This window comes from Mustela lutreola, chromosome 1 (genome assembly GCF_030435805.1).
Source record: "Mustela lutreola isolate mMusLut2 chromosome 1, mMusLut2.pri, whole genome shotgun sequence".
NCBI classification, from domain to species: Eukaryota; Metazoa; Chordata; class Mammalia; order Carnivora; family Mustelidae; genus Mustela; species Mustela lutreola.
In genome coordinates this window covers 282,908,502-282,920,165 of record NC_081290.1, presented here as the reverse complement: position 1 = coordinate 282,920,165, position 11,664 = coordinate 282,908,502, and the positions used below count along the sequence as shown (strand labels likewise).

Below are 11,664 nucleotides of genomic sequence, written 5' to 3'. Positions count from 1 at the left end.
TGGGGCCTGCAGATGGGGCAGATGGAGGGGAGGTCGATGTTTGTGCTCCAGATGGTAGAAGAGATTCCGCGGGAGAATCACTGCAGTGGGCTGACAGCTGCGCACACGCACGCCCATGCACCCAAAGGCAGATAGAGGAAAAGCCAGCCCCACTCCCGGGCTCGCCTCCCCCCAGTCAGGAAAACCAGCCTAACTCTGGCTCCTTCACCTGCAGGCACACAGTAAAGGACTGGCCTTCCCAGCTGCACACTTCTCTCGAGACCGCGCTCTACCCGCTGTTGCAGATCCCCATGGCATCCCCCCAAACGCTGCTCCTCTGCCTGCTGGTCCTGGCAGTGACGGAAGGTTGGGGTCTCCAGGCACCCATCCCAGGCTGCCACCTGCACCGTGAGTAACCCTGGGAACAGACAGCTGGGTGGGGGCAGAGAGCTGATGCACGGGCTGGAAGGGCGGGCAGCACCCGCCATGGACCCACCCTGAGGTTCCCGCGACAGGAGCTAGGCGAGGCTTCGCAGAGGCACTGCTTGCCACTCGCCTGTCTCCTTCTAGCCTTCAATGTGACAGTGCGAAGTGACCGCCAAGGCACCTGCCAGGGCTCCCATGTGGCACAGGCCTGTGTGGGCCACTGTGAGTCTAGCGCCTTCCCTTCCCGGTACTCCGTGCTGGTGGCCAGTGGCTATCGACATAACGTGACCTCCGTCTCTCAGTGCTGCACCATCAGTGGCCTGAGGAAGGTGAGAGAGCCCAGCCCGGTAGTGGCTCTTTGGGGGTGGGGAGAGACAGAGGAAGACGGGGATCAAGATGGCCCAAGAATGGATGGAATGGATGGCCACGTGAGTGGAACACGGTCCCCCTCCCCCACAGGTGAAGGTGCAGCTGCAGTGTGGGGGGGACCGGAGGGAGGAGCTGGAGATCTTCACGGCCAGGACCTGCCAGTGTGACATGTGTCGCCTCTCGCGCTACTAGCCCTTCTTCCTTCTCCTTGGTCAGAGGGTCTGAGCTGGAGTATATCCTCTATATCCTGAGCCTCCTTGAGGACAACAGGTTCAGCCAGCTCTCTTAAGATTCTGTGATTGTCACCTCGAGAGAAGAGGACAATTTCGGCCCCTCCCCTGCCTCGGCCTGGCCTCCTAACCAGTCTGTCATCATTTCACTCGGTTCTTTGTCCCTACCCCTAAATAAAGCAAGCAGTTCTCAAGTTTCTCTCTTTATTAAGTCTACCCCCAGCCAGGGGAAGGGGGACAGACCATGGTTAACTGTGACACCACCCCCCACCCTAGGACACGGGGAATCTCTTCTGCCTATGCCCTCACCCCTCCCCCTGCCCAATAAATAAAAAGGGGACCAGGAAGTACAGGGTGAGGGAGAGGAGGGAAAGAGGATGCCCCAGGGGCATGTGTCGGGGGTGAGCTGGGGAGAATAAATAAACCATGGATCCCATGGTAGGGTGAGGAAGGACCTCGTGCTGGCACGAGGCGGGGCAGGCGCGGGGCTGAGTCCCCTTGCTCTAGGCAGGAGCAGGGGGAGAACCTGCCTGCAGTCTGGAGCCCAGCTTTGCGGGGCAGGTGCAGTCCGCAGCGGCAGCCTCCTGGCCAAGCCTGCCCTGGTCAAGTCCTGCCACAAAGGCCTGAGAGTTCTGTTGCCAGGACCACCATCTCCTCTCCTCCTCCCCCGCAGTGGAAGCTGCCCACGCTGGGCCAGGCAGGGAGCCCTCCGAGCCCACTCTGGCAAGGCCAGGGGTAGGTGCGCGTCTCTCTAGGCCCCTGGGTAGGAGAGGGGATGGAGGGACTGATAGCTCTGGATTTAGCTCCTCCCCTTCTAGGGGATCTCTAGCTCTGACCCCCGCTGGCGGCCACCTGGGGTGTAAGCCGTTGGAGGGGTGCCTCTTTGGCCCCTTGGGTCCCCTGTAACCGGCGTAGCCGTAGCTCCTCCAGGCCTTGCCACAGCTCCTGACGCTCCCGGGCCTTCTGCTGCTCCCTGAGGAGAGAGGGTGAGGCAGCTCCCCTACCCGAGCCCACCCACCGTCCAGCCTCGCTCACCACCACCCTACTATGTAGGGACCTTCCACTTAGGGAAGAGAGCGCTGGGAAACAGGCCCTAGCCTGTGGTCATGGAACTGAAGGGGAGAAAGCTCCAGACCTGGGAGACAACTTGGGAACACGACTGGAGGCTGCACTGGGGAGCTGGGCGTACACGGCCCAGCAGGAACCCACAGACTAAACCCTGATTACACAGGATGTCGTCCTCCGAGGCTCCTTCCAACCACAGCAGCCGGCTCCATCCTGCTTTTCCCCTCTCCCCCCAGGCGCAGCCCAACACTCACTGCTGCTTTTCTAGCTTGTAGGAGGCTGTGAGCTCATCAAACAGCTTTCCATTCATCTCCATGAACGTCTTGAGCACGTTGTAGATCAGAGACACGATGGTTCTTGGCAGGGTCCGGGGAGGGTGAGGAAACGGTGACAGCTCAGTCGGGCACCGCCTCCCTCCCTGCACTCTGCCCACCGTTCCCCAAACGCACACGCAGCTCTGAACAGCTCTGCTCTCAGCCTGCCCCTCTCCCCAGCCCCGACCCTCCCGGGTCTGCACCGGCCAGCCCTGGACCCAGCTTCTGTGGGTTAGGTCAAGGCCTAGGCACTCACTGATTCCAGTGTTCCTTAGAGACTTGGTAGAGGGTCCCAAACACAGCAGGCAGCACAGTGTGGCAGTTGTCCTCAATGAGGCTCAGGATATACTCATTGTTCCAGAAGTACAGAGCCCGCTCTGCAACCTGGGACAGCAAGGGGGCAGAGTGGGCGCCTGGCAGTGGCGTCCCCGCAGGTGCAAGGCCTGGTGCCCACCTCTACCCACCAAACCCAGGGTGCCCCACCCTCCACACACCCAATCCTCAGGGCTCATCTGACCCACTGGAGAAGACAGTATAGTGAAGACAAAAGAGCACTGGATTTGGAGTCCACCGCTCAGGGTTGAATCCTAGTTCTGCTACACACTGGACAGATGACCCAGGCTGAGGCCTTCAACCTCTCAGCTTCGGTCTTTTCAACTGTAAAATGGGGCTCTTAATAGCTCTCTCCCCAGGGCTGTTGTAAGAATCAAACGAGGTGTTTAATAAACTTCAATGCCAGACTCCCTGTGAGGAAGACTTGATTTTCACCAGGTTAAGGCACAGACAAATGGGCGAAAGTCTGCACACACACACGTGCAGGAAAATAGCAATTCCGACCAGCCTGAGGAAGTGGGACTGCCTGGCTGGGCGCTGGAGTGGGACTCATGACATCAAAAGCCACCAAGAGGGGAGCGGGGATAACAAGCCATTTTGGAGCACACCTGAGTTTACCAGCTAGGTTAGCACTACACTCTCCTTAGTCCTCATCACTACCTTGTGAAGAGACTACTGTGGTCCACTCCACAGATGAGGAAGCGTCATCAGATTCGAGTGCCAAATGATGGCCTGGGACCTTTAGCCCGTGGGGTTAAAGGGCTGAGGCCTGCCCCTAGGTCTCCCGACCTGAAGTCCAGTTATCGCCCCGTTATCAGACCCTGGTGGGTCCAGAGGAGAAACTGAGGTTGGAGGGAGCTGTGTTAGGTCAACTGGCCAGCCCTCCTAGTCCATACCCCGGATCCCACCCCTACCTGTTCCCACCCCATACCTGGAAATGGGGGCTGGACACACAGCGGGCCACCTGCTTGAAGAGGGGCTCCTGGATCTTCACAAACTGGGAGGGCTCGATGACATCAAGAATCTCTTCCATCTCCCCCAAAAACATCACCTGGGGTTCGGGACACAGGAGATCGCAGTTCCCATCTCCCCCCACCCACATGTGACCACCCGCCGGAACCGGGGCCCCCCATCCCCGCTCTGGGGGACATCAGAGCCCTTCCTCATACCTCTTTCTGCGTACAGGTCTTTGGCCAGTATTTGAGCAGCCCCCGGATCACCTGTGGGAGTTGAGGCAGAAGAGTCAGACCTGCAGGGGTGCGGCCTGCCTCTCCCCCCCAGAGGTACTCACGTGCTCTGTCAAGGTGGCGTCCTTCTCCAGGAATTGCACCACACAGTATGCCAGCTGAGGGGGGGTGGGGATTGGGGGGAGAAAGAAGACTGGGGTCAGGAAGGGACTGTGACCGCACGCCAGATGTTCGCTCCCTTACCCAGCCTCCCTCATTCGCCAAGCATTTACCGACTGACTATCTAGATTGGGCCAAGCACCATGCTCTGTGTGCGGGGACACAGAGTGTCCTTCCAGAGGGAAGAGGCACCAAAATAGCCCTTATAAATTTCACAAAAGTTTCCATAATTGAAATCTACATCATAATCTATGGGAATATGGAAAGAGAAGAATTTAATCCTGCCTAGAGCAGGTCGGGAGGGAGAGGACTGGGAAGGCTTCCTGAAGCTGATGTCTGACATCAGCCTTAAAGCGTCGTGGAAATTCTCTATGGTAGACGGAACAGAATTGGTAAAGAAAAAAGGTGAGGGGAGACCCCAGGAGTTCATGACTTAGTGCGGGCTGACCCCACAGCTGCCCTGCCTCTGCCAGGATCTCTCTCCTGTGGCAGGGCCAGGCCTGGGCCTTACCTGGGCGTGAAACACAGAGAGTGACTTGACGGAGTGTAGGGGAATCAGGACCCGGACCAGGAACTGCTTGTGCTCGGTCTTCAAGGGCAGCGCAAAGCCATTGATGATGCTGTGGAGGGGGAAGAAGAGAGGAGGAGGGCTCAGATGACGCGGCCTCTGTTTTTCCTCCCAGAATCCTAAGGCTCCAGCCGAGGCCCAGAGAGTCACCTTCCTAAGATCTCCAGCAGCTCAGCCACACCATTGAAGTGCTCGAGTTCATAGATGAACCTGTGAGAAGAGGGGGAGGTTGCGGAAGGGTTCAGAGCAATTCGAGTCGGCCCAGCGCCCCCTTCAGCCATCGTGCCTGCCGCCCCCACCCTGCACACTAATCTGACTGTCTCCCAACCCAGAGGCTGTGCTCCCTTCCCAAACCAGGCCCCCCTGAAATCCACACCCACCTCTGAATCACCCTCCTCAGCCCAGGCCCTGGTGCTCAGACCTCTCTTCTATGAGGCATTCCAACTTGTCTCTTTCTCCCCCAGACCCTGACTCTCATTTTCGGGACCCCATCCAGTCCGCAGGCCCCCTAGCTTGCATCCTTGGCTTTCATGCCTTTCAACCGAAAGAATGACAAACACTTAAAGAGTGTCTACTCTGTGCTACATACTTCTCGAAATTATCCTGCGAGATAGGGTTTATTAGATCCATTATATAGATGAAGAAATCGAGGCTCAGCAGTTCAACAACTCCTGCCCCAAAGTTAATAAGCCGGGGGATCTGATGGACCCGGAGCTCCTGGAGAACAGGGACCGGGGCTCGGCTATTTTGTAGCCAATACCGTAAGAGCTAATGTTTCAGATTCCCAGCCTTGGCCAAAGAGCTACATCCTGTGTGCTTTGGAGACATTGTCTCATTTCACCCTGATGACCATCCCCGGGGGAGTAGAGCTATCATTCCCGTTTTAGAGATGAGAGAACTTAAATAATGTGCCCACGTTCACCTAAACATTTGAACCAAACTCAGAAAGGCCACTGAGCTCCAAAGCCAATCTCAACTACAAGGCCATGTGGGCCCCTGTCCCCACTGGGCACTGTTGCTCAATCCACGTTTGCAGAAACAATCTCTTTACTTGGGTCTTTATGGCTTGGTAGCAATAAAGGTCAGAAGATTTGATCCTAGGCTCCCAGGACTGACCTAGTCCCTGCAAACCAATTCATCTCCCTCAGTCTGTATTTCCTCATCTGTAAAATGGAAATAAATACCCTTTCCCTGCTGACCTCACGGGAGACTCTGCCTCCCTCTTCTCCCCTGTAGCTCTCCCCTCCCGCCCCAGGTCTCAGCTGGGCAGGCAGCAGGCACCCACCGGAGGAAGATGTGGCTGCACTGTTTGCGGATGTAGGCCCGGAGCCCCAGGAACTTGCCATAGACCCTGTGCAGGATGGTCTTGAGGTACTCGCGCTCCCGGGGGTCCTCACTATCAAATAGCTCCAGGAGCTAGGGGACCCAGGGTCAGGGGTCAGGGGGGAGCCCAAGCCCAGGCTGCTTCCATCCTATCCCCACACCCCTCAGAGAGCCTGCCCCTGTCCCATGGCACCACCCAGCCTGGGCTCCCCACTTCACCATCAGCACAAACTTTTGATCCACATATCTCTTGGCCACGGAGGGCTGGAAGTCTGGGCTCTCCAGGAAACGTAGGAAAAACTCATACACCAGCTGGGAGAGGGGACAGACAAAAAGGTGAGTTCAGGAACAGCCCCCCTCTTCCCCCAGCCCTACAGCCCCCTCTCTGCCAGCATAGGAGACCCTCTCCCCTCTACGGAAACCCAGCTTCCTGCCTTCCCCAGCCCCCATACCTGCAGATGTGGCCAAGAAGGCTCCAGGTTGGGTTCATCCTCTTCAGGATCAAATTCAGGGTTCTCACTGGGTGGTAGGGTCCGGAAGATATTCACTGAGATCTGAAGGGCAAGGGCAGGGTTCTTTTAGGAAGAGTTGTCGGAGGCAGAAGCCAGGAGGTCCCCTATCCAGAGTTCTAATGAGCCTCAGCGCCTGCCTCACGGAAGCCTTGGGCAGGGGGCTGGGAACCCAGAAATAAGACACATCTCTGCTCTCTAGTGGGCACAGTCCAACGGGGAAGACAAGATGTTAAGCGGTAAGGTCTATGGACATTCTAGTCAACACAAAGGAGATTTCTAGCTCGAACATTAAGAAACTCTGTGGAAGAGGCAGCGCCTGAGCCAGGCCATGGCAATAAGGGACGTGGTGGGCAGGCACACCGGGCCTCGGGAGGGCATAAGTCGAAGTGCATGGTGGGTCAGGCCCAGGAGGCGCTGAGGGAGGCAGTGGGGCTGGGGGACCGGTAGTGGCGGGTTCTTCTTTGCAGAAGCAGGTCAGTAGGGTTCCATGTCCCCCCAGCCCTCCCCCAGAGGTCAGGGGCCAGGCGCTTACCATGCGGATGATGTCTGGGTAGACAGGCTCAATGAGGACCCCCCGGGTGCTCCCCACACACTCCACCAGCTCATTGAGTGCCGCCCGCTTCACCTCCTTCCCCTTCAGGTCAGCCACACAGTCCAAAAAGTCAAACATCACCCCACACTGGGCCAGCTTCCGGCTCAACAGCTCATGCAGCTCAGAGGCTGGCACATCTGGGGAGAAGGGAGGGGGCTGAGCCTGTGCCCCAGTTACCACAGCTCCCGGCTTTGGCGTGCCCTCCGAATCCACAGAGCGGCCTCCTCTGCCCCCAGACCCCCTGCTCTTGTGTCATCCCCCACTCTCTGCAGAGAGCAAACGACTTCTGTCCCATCCTCCACTCCTGCAGGGTAAAGGCTGCATCTCTCCCTCCTAACCCAGGCGCAGACGGCATGATGGCCTGACTCAGAGCCAGGGAAGGGACCCCGGAAGCCTGGGCTTTCCACAGGTGCCTGAAACTGCCATACCTTCCTCTCCCAGCCGGCGCTCTGTTCTAAGAACCAGAAAGGGGGAGGACGGTGGGGGCTGAGGATCTCTTGGGTGCTCCCTGGCTCAGCCAGTCGGGGGCCCTGTGGCCCAGCGGTGGGGAGACTACACGGTGATCACGGGGAGCCGGGCTGAGCACCTGCTCCAGGACCCTAGCTGTGGCCTCCTGGAACCCAGGCTATGCGCCCCACCCTTGGCCCTGGTCTGCCCCCCAGGGTGGCGCCACTTCCAGATGCCCCACCTCCAAGGATGACAGGCCAGTCAGGCCATGCGTCAGCAGAGAGGGCTGGAGGGCTGGGGGGTGGGGGTCATCTCTAGTGGTGGAGTCCCTCGCCTGGAAGGGGCCATCTAAACCCTCTAACCGCAGCTGCCAGCTGCATGTCACTACCCGCTGCAGCTTTGCTTGCCCACCGTCGGGCTCAGGGACCCTGGCAGCCAGGAGCACGGCTCACCTTTGAGCAGGGGAAGCGGAGTGAGCTCTTGCTGGTTGCTCTGATAGCGGAACTGAGAGGAGCTGTGGGAGCGCCGGGGCCGGGCCCTGCGGAGGGAACGGCGGGAGAAGCCATCCACCTTATCGGGTGGGGGCACAGGCGACAGCCCCGGAGAAGAAGGGCTGGTGGGGGTGCTTGCGGGGGGCAGCTTCGTCTCCATGGCAGCCAGGTGGTGGGTCAAGCTTTCAGAGCCCCCGGGGTTCCCTCTGGGCCTGGAGGATGCCGAACGGGGTGAGGCTAACTAACTTGGGCCCATCCTGGAGGCGGGGGGGTGGGCACAACCACAGTCTGGGCCCCCCCCAGGGCCTTTGGCAACTGCCCAGTCCTGGGGGGGCAGGCAGAGTAGAGAGGAGGATGGCTCAGGCCTCAGGTCCTTCCTGGGGGTCCCGAAGAGTCCAGTGAGGGTTCTCACCCTGGCTCTTTTGAAAATGAAGTCAGGGCAGAGAGACCAGCAAAAGAAACAGAGAGAGCCTGTCAGTTCTTCTAGGAAAGACAGTGTGTGGGGCTGCCCAAGTCCGAGTGCTCAAATCTTCATTTCCCTCCTACCCTCGCCCAGATCTTAAATACAGGTGCAGCCCCTTCCCAAAGGAGCATGTCCCGCCCTTCTCCCAGATGGAAAGATCCCAGGCTCCAAAACAACCCCTCTTGGGATGGGGCCTATCCCCCACACCAGTCCCTATGTAGAATGGGGAACCCCATCCTTATCCCTGGCCCCTAACAGAATGGGGCCCCCTTCTGCTCCACTAATCCAGGCCACCAGAGACTTCCCCAAGAATGGGGGCCCTATCCCCACGCCACCCTTCCCTTCTAAAATCTGGCAAGCTCCGCTACCTCAGCTCCTCCTTCCTCGTCCCCCAAATCTCATCTGCCTCCTGGTGGGGGACACTCACTTCTCAGAAGCCCCGACTTCCGTCCCCGACCACCGGGGGCTGCGAGTGGGGAGGGGTAGGCTGTTCAGGTCTCCTTCGCAGCGGTTTCGCTCCGGGCGCTGGCTCTGGGTGGCGGCGCTCCTGGGTTCTCTCTCTCGCTCCGGGAGAGCCGGAGCATGCCCCCAGCTCAGCCCCAGGTCGGGGTGCAGGCGGTCGGCGCGCTCTGGGCTACCCCGGCAGCGTGTGGACCTCTCCTCAAGTCTTGGGACCCGACCCAGCGCCGCGCTGCGCCGCGGGAACCCCGGCTCTGTGCGCACCGGCACCCGCCGCCCAGCTGCTCAGGATGACATCAAGTCACCTCCCCCCGCCCGGCCCGCACCTCCCCGAGGGCTGGGGGGGGGGGGGGTGGAGGGAGGGGAGCGCTGCGTCAGGAAATTCCCGGGGCCGCTGGGAAATGTAGTCCCCGCACGGCTTAAAGGGTCCTGCCAGACCAGGGGTAACCCCTGCAGGAGCCTGGGGTCAAAGCTTAAGCAGAATGGGATGGGGTCCAACTGGGGCTAGGCTCCTGCGTTCTAGGAAGGAGACTGCACCGGAAGAGAGGACTCCGGAGTCTGCACCAGGAAGCTGGGAGTGATGCCAGGACCCTGGCTGGAAAGAGGACCAATCCTATATCAGGCCCAAAGATTTGACCTGCTTCGTCTGTGCCCCAAGCATTCCACCCACTGGGGAATCCCTCCCTCACCCCAGAACGGCCGGACAGCAGACCCGACTTGGAAACGGGCACGGAACTGGTTAATATTCTGCAGTGAGCCAGTGCCTGCTGGGAGAGGTGTGGTGTACCCAAGACTGCTGGGAAATGCAGTCCGCCCTCAGGCCTGCAGTCCCCCTCCCATCCCTTGCTGTCTATGGTGACATCATGGTCTGGGGTTTAAAGGGCCAGCCTTGGAATGGCAAAGCATCCAAGTAGGAGGTGCTCCCTGGCACTGCCACCCCCCTCCCGGGCAAGCAGGCCTCCCTGGACAGACCCTTAGCTCCTCTGGGCCCTAAGATGTGATAGTGGGGTCTCTTGTTAAAACTCTACTGCAGGGCATCCAAGGTACAGGTGGGATTCCAGGAGTTTGGCGTTCTGGACAAATATTCCTGTCCTATAGTCTTGGGCCTCCTTCTTAGGACTCTGGACCCCAATATCCTTTATATGTCTTAACTCCATCCCCTACCCTACACTGTGAAATCTTCATCCAGAAGTTCTGTCAGGATCAACAACTAACCGGTTCATGCAAGCAGAAGAAAAGAGCAATGAGGCTTGGACACTGAGGCCATTTTCAGAATCTTCTTACCCTGCCTTATACCTTGGTGACCAGCCATCTTCCCCGAGAGGTGCCCATCTGCTGGAGCTACAGAAAGCAAAGGCCATAGTTTAGCCAGGCAGGGTACAGGGCTCTATGACTGAAGAGGTGGCCAGCAGCCCCCTGCTTGGAAGTCTTCAGCAGGCTTTGTCCACCTGGCCCTTGGTGTCCTTAACTGTCAAATGAAAACCCATAAATTTTCTCCTTGCCTACCTCCCAGGCTCAGAAGCGAAGCCTGTCCCACATCCCTGCAGAAAAAAGCTGGGGGACAGCAGGCCCACAGAACCACCTCCAGCCAGATGAGGACCCACCCCCTTCCCAGCCCAGACAAGAGAAGGGCTTTGCCCAAGGTCACAAAGCTAGGACCACAGACGTCCCAGCCTGAATTAGGAGGACACCAGCTCCAGCCTCCCCCCACCCCAGCTCCCTGGGGGCTAGTGCCCTGAACTCTGAGGATCTCCAGGCCAGAATGAGTGTGGAGAGGTCATGTTTTATAGAAAAGGTGTGCTCCGTTTGAGGATTTGGGGGGTCTGAATGGTGGAAGACATAAGACTTCTTATAAGAAGTAGCATTTGAACTAGATCTCAAAATAGATACAATGTCACCTGGGGGAGAGGGGTATTGGATAAAAATCCTTTTTTAAAATCATCATTATTGAGATATCATTCACATACTATACAGTTCACTGATTTTGGCACTGGCATTTAATGAGTACAGAGTTGCGGTTTTTCAAGATGAAAAAGTTCTGGAAAAAGAAAAAAAAAGTTCTGGATATTGGTTGCACAACAATGTGAATATCCCTAATACTACTGAACTGTACACTTAGAAATGGTTAAGATGGTAGAATTTGTTATGTGTATTTTACCACCATTTAGGCAAAATGCAAAATCTAGGTCTTCCATCATGGACCAAGTCAAAAGCCACAGCCCACAGATTACCTTCCATGATCCCTTCCATAGCTATCCAGAGGCCACTGAGGGAATTCCCAGAGGGGCTTCTTCTTCTAAGCAGCCCATCCCTGGAAAAGGGAGAGCCTCCCCCCAGGGCCCTGGAGGCCTTCAGCAACCGGTTTGCCTGTTGAGTTTCTTTTTTTCTTTTTTAAATTTTCTTTTTTTTAATTTAATTTATTTATTTGACAGAGATCGCAAGTAGGCAGAGAAGCAGGCAGAGAGAGAGGAGGAAGCAGACTCCCTGCTGAGCAGAAAGCCCAACTCGAGGCTCATCCCTGGACCCTGAGCTCATGAGATCCTGAGCTGAGCAGAAGGCAGAGGCTTAACCCACTGAGCCACCCAGGTGCTCCACCTATTGAGTTTGTACCTAAACTAATATGGAGAGGCCCCCAAGGAGCCCCATAAATCCTGACCCTCCCCCCTTTTATCTCTGTGGAGAGGAACCATGGCCTGGGTCTTCACCCCAGAAATACCCCTGGGGGATCCCCACACCACCTTCCCTCC

General features: G+C 57.7%; 2 protein-coding genes across 2 annotated transcripts; one reads left to right on the top strand and one right to left on the bottom strand.

Moving 5' to 3' along the window:
• Positions 1 to 253: 253 nt before the first annotated feature.
• Positions 254 to 1,198, top strand: GPHA2 (glycoprotein hormone subunit alpha 2). The gene is made up of 3 exons (XM_059146689.1): positions 254 to 387; positions 550 to 734; positions 865 to 1,198. Exons 1-3 carry the CDS (start codon positions 291 to 293, stop codon positions 964 to 966), a joined length of 384 nt encoding a protein of 127 aa, XP_059002672.1. The 5' UTR covers positions 254 to 290; the 3' UTR covers positions 967 to 1,198.
• On the bottom strand, positions 1,192 to 10,258 carry PPP2R5B (protein phosphatase 2 regulatory subunit B'beta). The gene is made up of 15 exons (XM_059146617.1): positions 10,202 to 10,258; positions 8,886 to 9,508; positions 7,957 to 8,414; positions 6,998 to 7,194; positions 6,406 to 6,507; positions 6,173 to 6,265; positions 5,916 to 6,046; positions 4,781 to 4,840; positions 4,574 to 4,682; positions 4,008 to 4,061; positions 3,886 to 3,936; positions 3,648 to 3,767; positions 2,640 to 2,767; positions 2,324 to 2,425; positions 1,192 to 1,977 (listed from the first exon to the last, which is right to left on the bottom strand). Exons 3-15 carry the CDS (start codon positions 8,153 to 8,155, stop codon positions 1,830 to 1,832), a joined length of 1,494 nt encoding a protein of 497 aa, XP_059002600.1. The 5' UTR covers positions 8,156 to 8,414; positions 8,886 to 9,508; positions 10,202 to 10,258; the 3' UTR covers positions 1,192 to 1,829.
• Positions 10,259 to 11,664: the final 1,406 nt, after the last annotated feature.